The 13,225-nt window shown below is 43.7% G+C and overlaps 1 protein-coding gene across 1 annotated transcript in view; it reads left to right on the top strand.

The window, feature by feature from the left end:
- LOC308280214 (cilia and flagella-associated protein 47-like) overlaps positions 1-13,225 on the top strand; it is a gene marked incomplete at both ends in the record, with an annotated part of 113,812 nt that overhangs the window by 43,665 nt on the left and 56,922 nt on the right. The window contains 5 exons of the mRNA XM_080720476.1: positions 9,681-9,781; positions 10,075-10,224; positions 10,760-10,982; positions 11,487-11,558; positions 12,469-12,606. Of these exons, the coding sequence (XP_080576602.1) occupies positions 9,681-9,781; positions 10,075-10,224; positions 10,760-10,982; positions 11,487-11,558; positions 12,469-12,606 (684 nt within the window). The remainder of the gene's footprint in view (positions 1-9,680; positions 9,782-10,074; positions 10,225-10,759; positions 10,983-11,486; positions 11,559-12,468; positions 12,607-13,225) is intronic.

Raw genomic sequence — 13,225 nt, 5'->3', positions numbered from 1 at the left:
AAGGGATCTTCATATATGGGCATAACAGGGATTTGTTCCCCTGGCATCACAGGGATCTCCATATCACCATATATGGGCATGAAAGGGATTTGTTCCCCTGGCATCACAGGGATCTCCATATCACCATACTGTATATGGGCATAATAGGGATTTGTTCCCCCTGGCATCACAGTGATTTCTCTAACAGGGCATCATTAATATTGATGACATCAGGGAACTCCATGTATGGGTATAAAAGGTATTCTGTTAGTGTGACATCACAGTGAAGCCAGAGCGCGATGTCAGAGCGGCAAACCAATTCTAGTAGAGTGGTTCCCCTGACATCACAGTGACATCAGAGCATGATAACATCATGATTACACATTTTTATGGCCTATGGCAGGGGTCCTCAAATACAAATCTTGAAGGTCCACAAATATGTTTTTGAAACAGGTCCGGGTCCGGGGAAAAATAAATTATATATATATATATATATATATATATATATATATATATATATATATATAGGTCTATATATATATATATATATATATGCCCGTCTGGCAAGTACAGTTCATGTCCTACTTGCCCTCAGGTCATGGCCACTTGCCCTCATAAATTAATTAGGGATCCCTTTCATACATTATTTTACATTGGCTAATGTTTTTTTTTAGTAGTTTGTTGATGCAGTAATGGTCTTTTTCTGTTTCTTTTGTATTAAAAGGGTGTTAAGTCCTTAATTATGACTTCACTTTCATCTGGCCTGGGGACTCCTCCAAAATCATTTGGGGTCTTATTTGACCCACAAGTTGACTCACTTGACTAAAGAGTAACAACCCGTTGAAGGGAGAACAGAATGTAATAAATCAAGGTGGAGCAGAGATATTTATTTTACGAAAATGATTTGTTTGCGCCAGTATTTGTTTCTTTTAGCAAACTGGGATAATCTTCGAATGATTTATGCTTGTGTCGCAACGTGAATATCGATCCGAAAACGAGGTGTCGCGCGTCGGAGACGATGCGGAACGTGGCTCACTCCTATACCGAGTAATGCGTGTGGCTCGCAGTTGGCTTTGCTGCATGGCTCGCTGGCTGCAAATCCATGGAGAAAGAGAGGCAGCCATGGCTGTGGCACCTCGCGAAAACTCTCTGGAGAGAAGATTATAATCCTCATCCTGCAAACGTATTCACGTTGATGTTGTGCTTGTGCGCGAATGAAACCCACAACTAGTTTACAGTCTGCAGCTAATCGCTGCTGCTGCGTTCTCCCTGCCTCGAAAGCTTCCGCACTCCGCCGTCTGTGAAATGAACAGAGGCAGCGCGTCGTTGTCATAGAGATGACAACCCATAATAGTTTATGCCCCGGCATCAGCCAATCAGCGTGGCGTTCTCTCTCTCTCTCTCGCACACAGACTTCAGAGCGCATGCAATGAAGTGGAATACAATGAGAAGTGGAAACAAAACGGAGATTTTTTTTTTCTTTTTTCTTTTTTATAATTCGTCCTGGGTCCGGTCGGCGGTGCCTCGCGGTCCGGACGTGGACCGCGGTCCGCCTATTGAGGACCCCTGGCCTATGGGTTTGCCCATAGGCCGTAAAAATGTGTACAATGTGTACACTGCTCCTCTGAGTGTGACTTGACGTTTAGGCGGAAACAGTGCTGTATGCATGCCGTGGTGGTTCTGTCCTGCTGCTCACTGTGTGCTCCTGTGACGTTGTTTAGGCAGAAACAGTTGATTTTCACAGTAAAATGTCACCCGCCCATGTTTAGCCACGCACCGCCCGTCCCCGCACCCACAAATTTATAATAGGGTTTATGATATAGATTACTGCAAAAGAATGAAGTTTTATGACTATAGTACATTGCGCCGGTTTTCACCTGTCAAACACGGACTGTCAGCTGCCTTTAGTTCCGGGTTTGGTCATCAACTTAAATGATTCAAATAGAATCACAGATGGATTAATTGCAACTGTCAGATGTGCAAATCGGTTTTTAATAGGAATGATGTCAGTGGTTTGTGTTGTGTGACGTCAGACCAGAGCTCTGGTCGACCTGGATAAGATGTGACGCATTTTTTTTAAACCTCACATTTACTCTGGGTTCGACGAGAGAGTGAAGAAGGTCTTTTATGTGCATAGTGTGTTGTGAGACTCAGAGAGACAGCGATATATAGAGACATAGAGGAGGAGAAAGAGATTGACAGAGAATTGATTAGTCTTTCCAGCCTGCAAGAGGCAAGGAAACCCCTTCCAATTTACAGTCCAAGTAGCAGTGGGTGGTGGCCACGAACCAATCTTCCAAGACACAGGTGTCCTGTTTTGAATGTCCATACGCCTTCACGTCTCGGTTCACCCTCCATGAAGACATGACGAGGAGCCGCGACAACCAAATGATGACAAATGGACAGCTGCCCTCATCTTCCTGTCAGACAATCACCAGCTGTGTAACCAGCCAGCAACAAGGAGACACCGACAAACCGAGATCTTGCGAGGACTTCAATGCAGCCATGATAAGTAAAGAAACATTTGATGACCTACACATGAAGGAAAACCTCTTATATGGTAAGAGTTTAATTGAGGTATCGGCACAGCATGTCCAGCGTGCCCACACCAAAGAAAAACCTTTCCAGCGTGTCCACAGTGGAGAAAAACCCTTCATCTGTAAACAGTGTGACAAGGGTTTCATTAGCTTATCAGCTCTGAAGACACACCAGCGTATCCACAGTGGAGAAAAACCCTTTGTGTGTAAACAGTGTGGCAAGAGTTTCAGTCAGCTAAGTAACCTGAAGACACACCAGCGTGTCCATACTGGTGAAAAACCCTTTTTGTGTAAACAGTGTGACAAGGATTTCAGTCATTCGTTTCACCTGAAGACACACCAGCGTATCCACAGTGGAGAAAAACCCTTTGTGTGTAAACAGTGTGACAAGAGTTTCAGTACGCTAAGTAGCCTGAAGTCACACCAGCATGTCCATACTGGTGAAAAACCCTTTGTGTGTAAACAGTGTGACAAGGGTTTCAGTCATTTCTGTCACCTGAAGACACACCAGCGTATCCACACTGGAGAAAAACCCTTTATGTGTAAACAGTGTGACAAGAGTTTCAATGAGTTAGGTAACCTGAAGAATCACCAGCGTGTCCACAGTGGGGAAAAGCCCTTTGTCTGTAAACAGTGTGACAAAGGTTTCAGTTTGTTATCAACTCTAAAGATACACCAGCGTACCCACACTGGAGAGAAGCCCTTTGTCTGTAAACAGTGTGACAAGAGTTTCAGTGATTTAAGTAACCTGAAGACACACCAGCATGTCCACAGTGGAGAAAAACCCTTCGTCTGTAAACAGTGTGACCATGGTTTCATTAAGTTATCAACTCTGAAGATACACCAGCGCATCCACAGTGGAGAAAAACCCTTTGTGTGTAAACAGTGTGACAAGGGTTTCAATAGGTTAGATCACCTGAAGTCACATCAGCTTGTCCACACGGGAGAAAAACCCTTTGTGTGTAAACAGTGTGACAAGGGTTTCAGTCAGCTAGGAAGCCTGAAGGGCCACCAGCTTATCCACAGTGGTGAAAAACTCTTTTTCTGTAAACGGTGTGACAAGGGTTTCAGTCACCTAGGAAGCCTGAAGACTCACCAGCGTATCCACAGTGGTGAAAAACCCTTTGTCTGTAAACAGTGCGACAAGGGTTTCAGGGTGTTAGATGGCCTGAAGACACACCAGCGTGTCCACAGTGGAGAAAACCCCTTCGTCTGTAAACAGTGTGGCAAGGGTTTCAGTCAGAAAGGTAACCTGAAAAGACACCAGAGTGTCCACAGTGGAGAAAAGACCTTCCTGTCTACAGTGTGACAAAGGTTTCAGTGAGTGAGTTAGGGCCACTGAAGATGCACCATGCAGCGTGTCCACACCACATAAGAGCTTCAATCAGTTACATATTCTGATGATAAACCATCATCTCCACACTTCATCAAATGAGTTGCCCACCAGATGGCGCTGACATGGAAATTTCCCCTTTTTTTTGTATGTAAAATGCCATGGGTCCAGTGAGGCAGGTAGAGCTAAACAGGGTTTAAGGTTATAATAAGCCTAGTTTAGAATTCAGTACTACAAACAGCCTCAGCTTGTACTTGGCCCGGATCCACAACTCACGCTCCTCTCTGAAGCATAGACGACAAAACAATAACAACAACAACAACTAGAGATACTGTTCCTACGAAACAGTGTGGGCTCGCTTGTAAAAAAAATGTTTTAAAAAGAAAAAAAAAAAAGAAAAAAAATCCTAATTAAATACATTGTTATTCTTTTATATGTTATGTTTAAAAAAAGTTAAATAAATATAAATATGTTTATATAGGTGATTGGCTGTTGTTGCTTTGTTGAATATAGAAAATAACATTGTTTAAAAATGAAGGTCATCATTTTATAATTAATTAAATACTGTAATGGTAATGTATGTTGCCAACGTGACTATATTCTGCAGTGTGCTAACTGTCATGTGAAGCTCAACCAATACACCAGCTCCCAGATTTTTTTTCCACCAATTGCGCCTCATTGGCTAAGGGTCCTGCCTTTGTACTGTCTGCGGCACAAAGAATTGGCAGAAATATGCCAACTGTATGCGGCGGAAATATGCGGCAGAACTCACTATGTTCTCGCCTTCGGCGAGCACACAACTAGCAAAGATGCAATTCGGGGAATTGCAAGTGTGGTTGAACTCAATGGACTTATTATTACTCTATAATGCAGATGTCACCAAGAATGCTTCTTCTTGATTGGCTAAGTTGACTGTAATAAACTTTGGCCGGACTAGAACAATAGTCTGTAAATCAATGGGAAAAATATAGTTAGGCTTAGAGCAGTGGGGTCCTGATGACAGTGAGGTGAAAAACACACTGAGTACAATCAGGGGCATAGTTCCGCCGATTTAAAATGATTCCAATACGGAACTAAAACTTCCTATGATTGGCCGCTAGTTGCGCTGTTTCACCCCCCCGGCCGATCGCAAAAAGAATTGTTCTCCATTGGACCCCATTCATTTTCCCCTTTCGTTTTCTAACCTTAATTAACATTTTCATAAATACTTTATGGTTCCTATCGCTAGTTAAAAATTGCCTTTCAATCACGATGATATGCGTTTTGTGAAAATAAGGTCCCATTTATGTTAAAATTGATGATAAAGTTGTGGGGGTGTGGCCAACTAAGCGATACCAGCCGGCTGTGTTCTTCGTTTGCTGTATTTCGGGAGGCTCTGACCACATTCTCCCATGTATCTCAGCGGTTGCACGTGACCGTTGGCAGCCAATAGCATCCTCTGGTGCTTTTACGATCTATGATTGGCGACACCCATGCCAAGGACCCAAAATGCGTCATTTGCGCTGCATAGAAACCAATGGCTTCGCTTTGTCCATATATTTTACAGTCTATGAGTAAGTACATTGCTGTAATCGCCGGTTGCCATGGAAACCGCCGTTTTTTCCGTATTTCGGAGGCTCGGAGTAAAAAGTAAATGTAATCCGAGTATTTCCTTATTTAATTATTGAGTGAAAGAAATAATCTTCTTTAACTCAGAACAGAAAAATTACAATCGCGGTCATCATTGCTTTTGTAACGGCCGGTAGAGAGGAGCGACTAATTTAATAATGATAACTAGAAAGATGCAGTTCGGGAATTGCGAGTGTGGTTGCATATTTATTGCCTGGAGAATGCTTCTTCTTGATTGGATATGTAGACCGTAATAATTTTGCTGCTTCCTGATTGGCTATGTTGACCGTAATAATCCGGACTAGAACTGGTTGCCCAAAATAATAATCTATCTATTAAACCAGCAAACTCACACTCTAACACTCAGGCTTATCTACGTTTATCTATTCACTCGCTTCAGCAACTGATCCCAAAGTTCACATGGTATTGGCCATTAGCATTATACCAACGGTGACGGAGCCCGAATTTCATTTCTCCCAAATTAAAGCTGTTTATTAGCGTTTTCTTAGCCTGTTGTCAGGGTTACGGTCCGTTCCTCCAGGCCATGGGATCTGTAGCCCCACACACACACCCCTCTCTCTCACAGTTAGAAATGTGCATTCTATCTATCTCTCTCTCTCTCTCTCTCTCTCTCTCTCTCTCTCTCTCGCTTTTACCAGGTGCGTTTGATGTGTGTCTCATCTTCCAACGGGTATGAAAAAACTATGTGGAGCAAGCGCATTCATACTTCTATTCACCTAAATTCGCTGTTCAATTATTTGTATCCATCATAAATGTACACTCCTCCATGAGCTGCTCCTTACATTATGATGCTCCCACATATTCTCACGCACGGACCAGTTACAGTAACTTTCCCCACAACCCACACTCTGCACATATTTTGGAGCACATATCTTCGAACGGGTAAGGTCTAGTAATGTAATAATTAATAAAAAACTATCTTTTATTAGATTATTTTAAAGAATTGCGAGTGACCTTAATAAATTTTGGCCGGACTTAACCTCGCCCACCAGGCTTTCTGAGGGAAAGCCTGGTGATCATTAATAACAGGCGGTTTGATCCGGTCTAGGCGGAAACCACTAGCCGAAGAAGCGGCGTCGCTTTGTTTTGGTTCCCTCCGTTTGTTTCCCCAATCCCTATTAAAATGCTCGAGTAGCCTAGTGTAGTCTTGCCAGTCGCTACGAATTGGACTAAAAGATGCATATCCCAAACACATTTTTCAAAAGCTACACCGCATCAATGAGTTTATTAGGTAGGCCCTAAAAGTATGTCCTTGAGCACAGGGGAATTATTTTGGGTTAAAACTGAATCCGCTTTGATAGTTCTGGCAAATTGTGGTCCTTTGAGTACTACAACATGACGTAAAGTGGTTTCCTCTCCCGACCGGATCAAACCTCGAAAAGTGAAGTGATCCCAGACTAGGCCGGACTAGAACAATAGTCTGGTTGCCCTACTGGCAACCACACTAACTAGAAATGCACTCTGTCGAGGTGCCAACTTGCCCCTCACATACAAGCAGGCCACACATGGCTTACTTGTGCACAAGCAGAGTGCGCCACGAGGTGTGCGCTGATGGCCTCATTGGCTGCCTCACTGGCCGTCCATGGGCATTCCAAGATATTCCTTGTATTTATTAGTGAATACATTTTCCCCATTGACTTCAATGGGGGAAATTAAATGGTATTTCCAATTGCATCTTTCTAGTTATAATATAAATGGTAAGAAGGAATTCAGCTCCCAGTGGATTCTGACCATAAGGCCACTAAACCGCTCCATAAGGCTAGTCCACTTGATCGTGATTGGAGGAAGGCCCCTGAGGCCTGTCACCTACATGAAAACTGAAACTGGAACTTGAATGAAATTACCTACCCTGCCTTTAACTTCCAGGAATGTGTGTATGTCTGTCTGTCCTCGGTTTTTGCCCAAATATGGAGATGACATAGATGACTGACATCACAGATCAATTTCTAAATCTTGCATCATTGCACTGGTGGTTTAGTGGTAGAATTCTCACCTGCCACACGGGAGCCCCGGGTTCGATTCCCGGCCAATGCATCCCTTTATTTTCAACACTGATCAAGTTTGAGCAGGCTTTTCTGAAATCCGTTTTTGCAATCCGATTCTGAGATATATTGCGTGAAACTTTGGTAAAGTGTGAGGCTGGAATGTAGCCATGTGGTCATCCAAATCAGTAATGGTCATCCTCCGGGAAGCATGTGCTCATTACGTTTTGAAAGAAAGGAATGGATCGTGTGACTGATTGGTCTGTAGATGGCAGCTTCCAGGATATACATACTGTAAGTGTATCTCTCTTCTTCCTGGCTCTCAAAATGACTAACTAGCCTACATCTCTGTGTGTCTGTTATGTCTTTGTATGCTTGATGTGTAGCGTACATTTTCCTACACTTCCCTTTTTTGGAGATCTGTGCTCATACACACATACACGGACAGAACGGCCCATACAAGGTGATATATGCACATGTATCGTGTTTGATACCATTCGCACATGTGCAATTTTTATTTTATTTTAATATTAACAGTCCAGGAAGGTAGAGTTTTGTAACCGCGTATGTTTTTGGTGTTTATTTTTAGGTACGTTAGTTTGTATTTTTGGAGGTTGTTCGGTTTGTTTTTTGGCTGTAGGTACCCAGATGTCAATACTTTGACTAACAACAATAAATAGTTATTGGACTTAACCAGTGGGGTTCCTTAATTGGGGCCAGATGAATGAAGATATTTATGAATGGTTTTGTAGTCACCGTCAATTCACTTCTAGGGTACATCTAATAAGATCACACAGGTTTGGGGAGAGAATTTAATGTCAAAACCTGATTTCTATCAAGCAGTTTACCTGAGATTTCCCTAATGCATATCCTTGTACAGTATATCTCTGTGTATGGATTTTGGGTGTGATATATTGTAAATGCTGCGAGGCTGGTGCAGTGAATGCCTCTCTTGATGGTAGACACCTGCTCCAGAGGTGTCGTGGGTCTATTTCAGTGGTTGTCAAAGTGGGTGCCATGGTGCAAGTCCAGTAGTGCTGCAGAATTCTTTGATAGTATTTGGAATTCATCAATATCACTTAAGTTAAAGCACTTAAACCCTCTATCCTCCAAGCCAAAAGTAGACGATCTACAAGCTCACGCGTCACAACGCATCGTGAGCTTGTAGATCGGCTGGTTTTGATGACTTTTCCCCCAGAATAGGGATGCTGGGGTTCAAGTGGCTAAATGTCAAGTATGAAGTTATTATCAATCTGTCGTAATGGAAACTACTATTCCCAAGTTTTTCTCGTGACACATACTGTATCTTAGGGGGGAAAGATTTGCATATTAAATATGTAGATTTTACTAAAAATATAATAACACATGTAAATACACCAGTGCTAGGAAGCCACTGGCATGCCACTGGTACATTGTCTACTTATATTGATTTATTGACTTGAACTCTCTCCCTCATAGGGATGGGACAATATGAAGAAGAAGAAATTGTGATTTACAATATTATCACAATAATCAAAATATCCCCAACATCCATTATCCTGGGGCAGAATGTTTGCCAAAAAATAGCAGATCTACAAGCTTACAACGCGATGCGTATCGGATATGCGGCTCGGCAAATAAAAGGTCCCAGTGCATGACAGAGGTTAATTTCACTGTTAAGAACGTTTTGTTGCCAAGCTCAACGTTGGGCATTTAGACCTATACATGGAGCGAACCTGTTTGGCCTAACATGGAGATGTGGAGAACACTACATATGGAGATAGTCCATTCCATCATGTCATATGGGACTACCGTCATAGACAGTAGCCATTTGTTAGGCCGGAGTCAATGGCAACCAGGTATGAACGGCATACGTGTCAGACTGACGTCACCAATATGATGTCAGATGAACGTATATAAACCGGCCGAGATTGGGCCAGATTCCAGAGACTCGACTCCAGTTGATCATAGGAAGAATCACTAAGCACAGCAATCTCGATAGACCCCAGTAGAGAACTATACCCAAAGGGATAGGACGGGCTAGTTATTGAAAGAGTCCTAACAGACATTCGTCAGAGGTTCTGCCGGAGAGAAACGAACTTGCGTCAGAGCCAAGGCAGAGCTCTACTTCATTCACGATAAATCTAAATCTCCACGATACGATTATTGAGTGTTTTTATCACGATAAACGATGATAGCGATTATCGTCCCATCCCTATACTCTCTCACGTTTCTCTCCAGGTTTCAAGTGGAGGTCTGTGTTACGACAGACAACTGTCTGCTGACCGTCTGGCCCTACATGGCCCTGCACCGCTCCCAGCAGCAGATCATCCTCAAGACAGGTACTGCACACACACACACACACACACACACACACACACACGTAATATGCACATAAAGCCTTATTTATACGTATAGTTTCACACAGGTGTTGCAAGCGGTGCACAACCTCGGTGTGCAAAATTAGACTGTTTACTCAGCACACACGCGCACGCACGCACGCACGCACACACACACACACACACACTTTTTTCTCTCTTTCAGTCTGATGTTTTGCATGCGCCGGAAGTCGATGGACTAGTTCCATTTGTCTTCCGACCCACTGATAACGTTGCGACCGGCTGTGTGTGTACAGCTGTCAGTCATGCAGGAGCGATGAGTTCCCAGGCCACCATGGAGGCGGTCCTTCAGCACCGTCACTCTCCAAGCCCCGCCTCTGGACTCACTTCCTCCTCCTCGTCTTTCACGTGCCCCGCCTCCTCCCCCTGCAACCACTCGGTCTCAGGTCAGAAAAGCAAGCGTTTGTGTGTGCATGTGTGCCTGTGTGTGCCTGTGTGTGCGTGCGTGCGTGCGTGTCTATGAGTGCACTTGTGAGCGCACTTGTACTGATACAGACTTGATTTGAGTCTGCATTAAACCATCACCAAATAATCTAAAGATAGAATAGAATGTAAGTTAAAATATAAGTACATGTCTGTGGAATGAGCCTGGTTTGTGATTTTGGCGACATATGTAAGGTCAATCTTCCCGGAGTTGCAGCAGAAACCCTTTCTCTCCTCTTTCCATACAAAGACACCGCAATGTAAGCATTTGGGACATAGAAACATGAGGTGTTGCTCAGCGTGTGTCTGTAATCAACATGTACAGTACAGTAGGTCCTCTTGAAGCTAATGTGCTCATTATGTTCAATCATAAACATCAAGGGAGTAGCTTAGACGTGTGTGTGTGTGTGTGTGTGTGTGTGTGTGTGTGTGTGTGTGTGTGTGTGTGTGTGTGTGTGTGTGTGTGTGTGTGTGTGTGTGTGTGTGTGTTGAATTCAGACTCAGTTGCAGATGAGAGCGTGACTGACTTCAGTCATCATGAGAAGGGACAAACCGATATCGATCACAACAAGTCCGACCTAGGGGTCCCAGCATTCCCTGCTGCTGATTCAGAGGAGGGCTCTTACTACCAGAGCGTCCTATTGGCTGCCCAGAGGTGGTTCTCCTTCTTCGGTTGGCCAAATGGACTGCACCCCATCTCCATACCGCACACACTGAGACGGTACACTTTTCACACTGGGATTTTTTCCATAGGGGAATCATAGATCACATCATATAAGAATGTACCCGATGTCTCTGGTTGACATTGGCACATTTCACTCAGGTTTTTTCATCTCACTCATGTCACTTCGTCTGCTGAAACAATTCACTGGAGGCAAGCAGTGATCCCCCATGGTGTGCACTGCAAAGTAGTTTCAAATGCAATACATTGCAGATGCTTTTTTGAGAGTAAAAAACTAAAAAAGAAGAGAAGACATGCATGACATGGATGATCTGGGCAGATTGCCCCAGGAAATGTGTCAATGTGAACCAGAGACATCGGTAACTCAATTTGCTCTCTCTGTCTCTGTCTCTCTCTCTTTCTCTCACTGTCTGTCTCTGTCTGTCTGTCTGTCTGTCTGTCTGTCTGTCTCTCTGTATGTTTGCTGTCTGTCTGTCTTTGTCTGTATCTTACTCTCTCTCTCTCTCTTACTCTTACTCTCTCTCTTACTCTCTCTCTCATCAGGGTGGTGTCCAAGATTCAGACAAAGGCTTCTGTTGGACGGAGTTATCGAGTCAGTCAGAGTAAAGACTCCAGGTCTGTATAGTTTTATTTTGATGCCATAAAAATACACTATAGATGAGTGGTTCCCAAACATTTCAGGTCGAGACGCGAAAAAAAAAAAAGATTAGACGTTTGCCCGGGACCCAAACTAGTGAAAATGGCAGGTCTATAAGATCGCATCACTTCTCAGTTGCGAGCTTGCAGATCAACTATTTTCACACTTTCTTTATGCATCCAGACCAGGGGTTTTCAAGAACCCGTTATCTGAGAGCAACGAAGCAGGGACCCCCACTACATTTTGCATTAATTGTATTATAAATTGTATTAACCCATTTAGGCCTAGAATTATTGAATGCTTTAACTACTAAAAAATAGCAGATATACAAGCTCACAGCGCGGCACCGAGTGCCGCGCTGCGAGCTTGTAGATCTGCTATTTTTGAAAAATCCATGAAAATGTGTGCAAATCTTTGAATATATGTATTTTCAAAGCGAACATTTGTAACAAAAATTTTGCTTCTGGGTGGTCCCTGGAACTAGATATTTTGAGATGCGGGTCCGTGGCCAAATAAATATAATGTTCACATGAAAAGGTTTGCGCACCACTGACATAGTAGTCTCTCAAGAACAGACTAACTGAGCTCCAGTTAAGTGAAAAGGACCTTTTCTTTGACCATGGCTGGCCAGATTGCTGACATAGAAACATAGGTTTTTTTCCAAAAATCTTAAAAGGATTCAAAAGACACTTATAGAATCGGGTCAAAATTCATTTTTTCACGATTTTTCAAAAATAGCAGATCTACAAGCTCGCAGCGCGGCACTCGGTGCCGCGCTGTGAGCTTGTATATCTGCTATTTTTCAATAGTTAAAGCATAAAATATTGCGTCATATTGTGTTCAGGCCTAAATGGGCTAAATATAACTGAAATGTGTCTCTGGTCCCAGGTCAGTTCTGGACATGCTGCATCACTTGACTGGCACGCACATTCCCGGTATCTCCCGCACCCAGACGTTTTCCAAGGACACCGACCAGCGCACCAACCAGCTGCTCCAACAACACGCCGCCATGCTGACATTCCTCAGGTAGGGAGGGGTGTGGCGTGCAGGGACGTGCAGAGAATGTTAGAGAGGCAGGGGCTGACATTTTCTAAAAGAGGCCTTTTGGTGAAAATATTGAAAATAGCAGACCTCCAAGCTCACAATCCGTCGCAGCGCGATGCGTTGTGAGCTTGGAAGTCGTCTATTTTCGGTACTTCATAACACACTAAACTACCGTAAGCATAAAAAAAGGCAATACTGGATATGTGGTGTGGATTTGCAGACGGTGAGGGCAATTCTTTCAACGTAAGATGCTGCATTCAAGTTCAGGGGAGACAAGGCAGTTCTCTTGAATGCTGCCTTCGGGTATGGCATGGAAAGGGGGCATTTGCATTTCTTTCACCATAGTAAAAACTGCATTCATGGTCTAGAGAGGGCACTTTTTACAGGCGGATAAAAGGGCAGGGGCTCAAGCCCCCTTTGAGCTCTATGTGTACACGTGTCTGGGGGCGTGTGCTCGTTGACACACATCAATGCGGGCCTCCGACTGTTAGCGGAGTTTCAGTTAACTCTTTTACTGCTTCGGATGTTCCCGTTCGCCCCAATTTTCAACCCAGCTCCTTGCCAATACGGCTCGTCCTTTTTACCGTGTCTGATGACTGTA

Source organism: Nannobrachium achirus, assembly GCF_963921795.1.
Source record: "Nannobrachium achirus genome assembly, chromosome: 24".
In the NCBI taxonomy this organism is placed as follows: domain Eukaryota; kingdom Metazoa; phylum Chordata; class Actinopteri; order Myctophiformes; family Myctophidae; genus Nannobrachium; species Nannobrachium achirus.
This window is presented reverse-complemented; position numbering and strand designations above follow the sequence as displayed.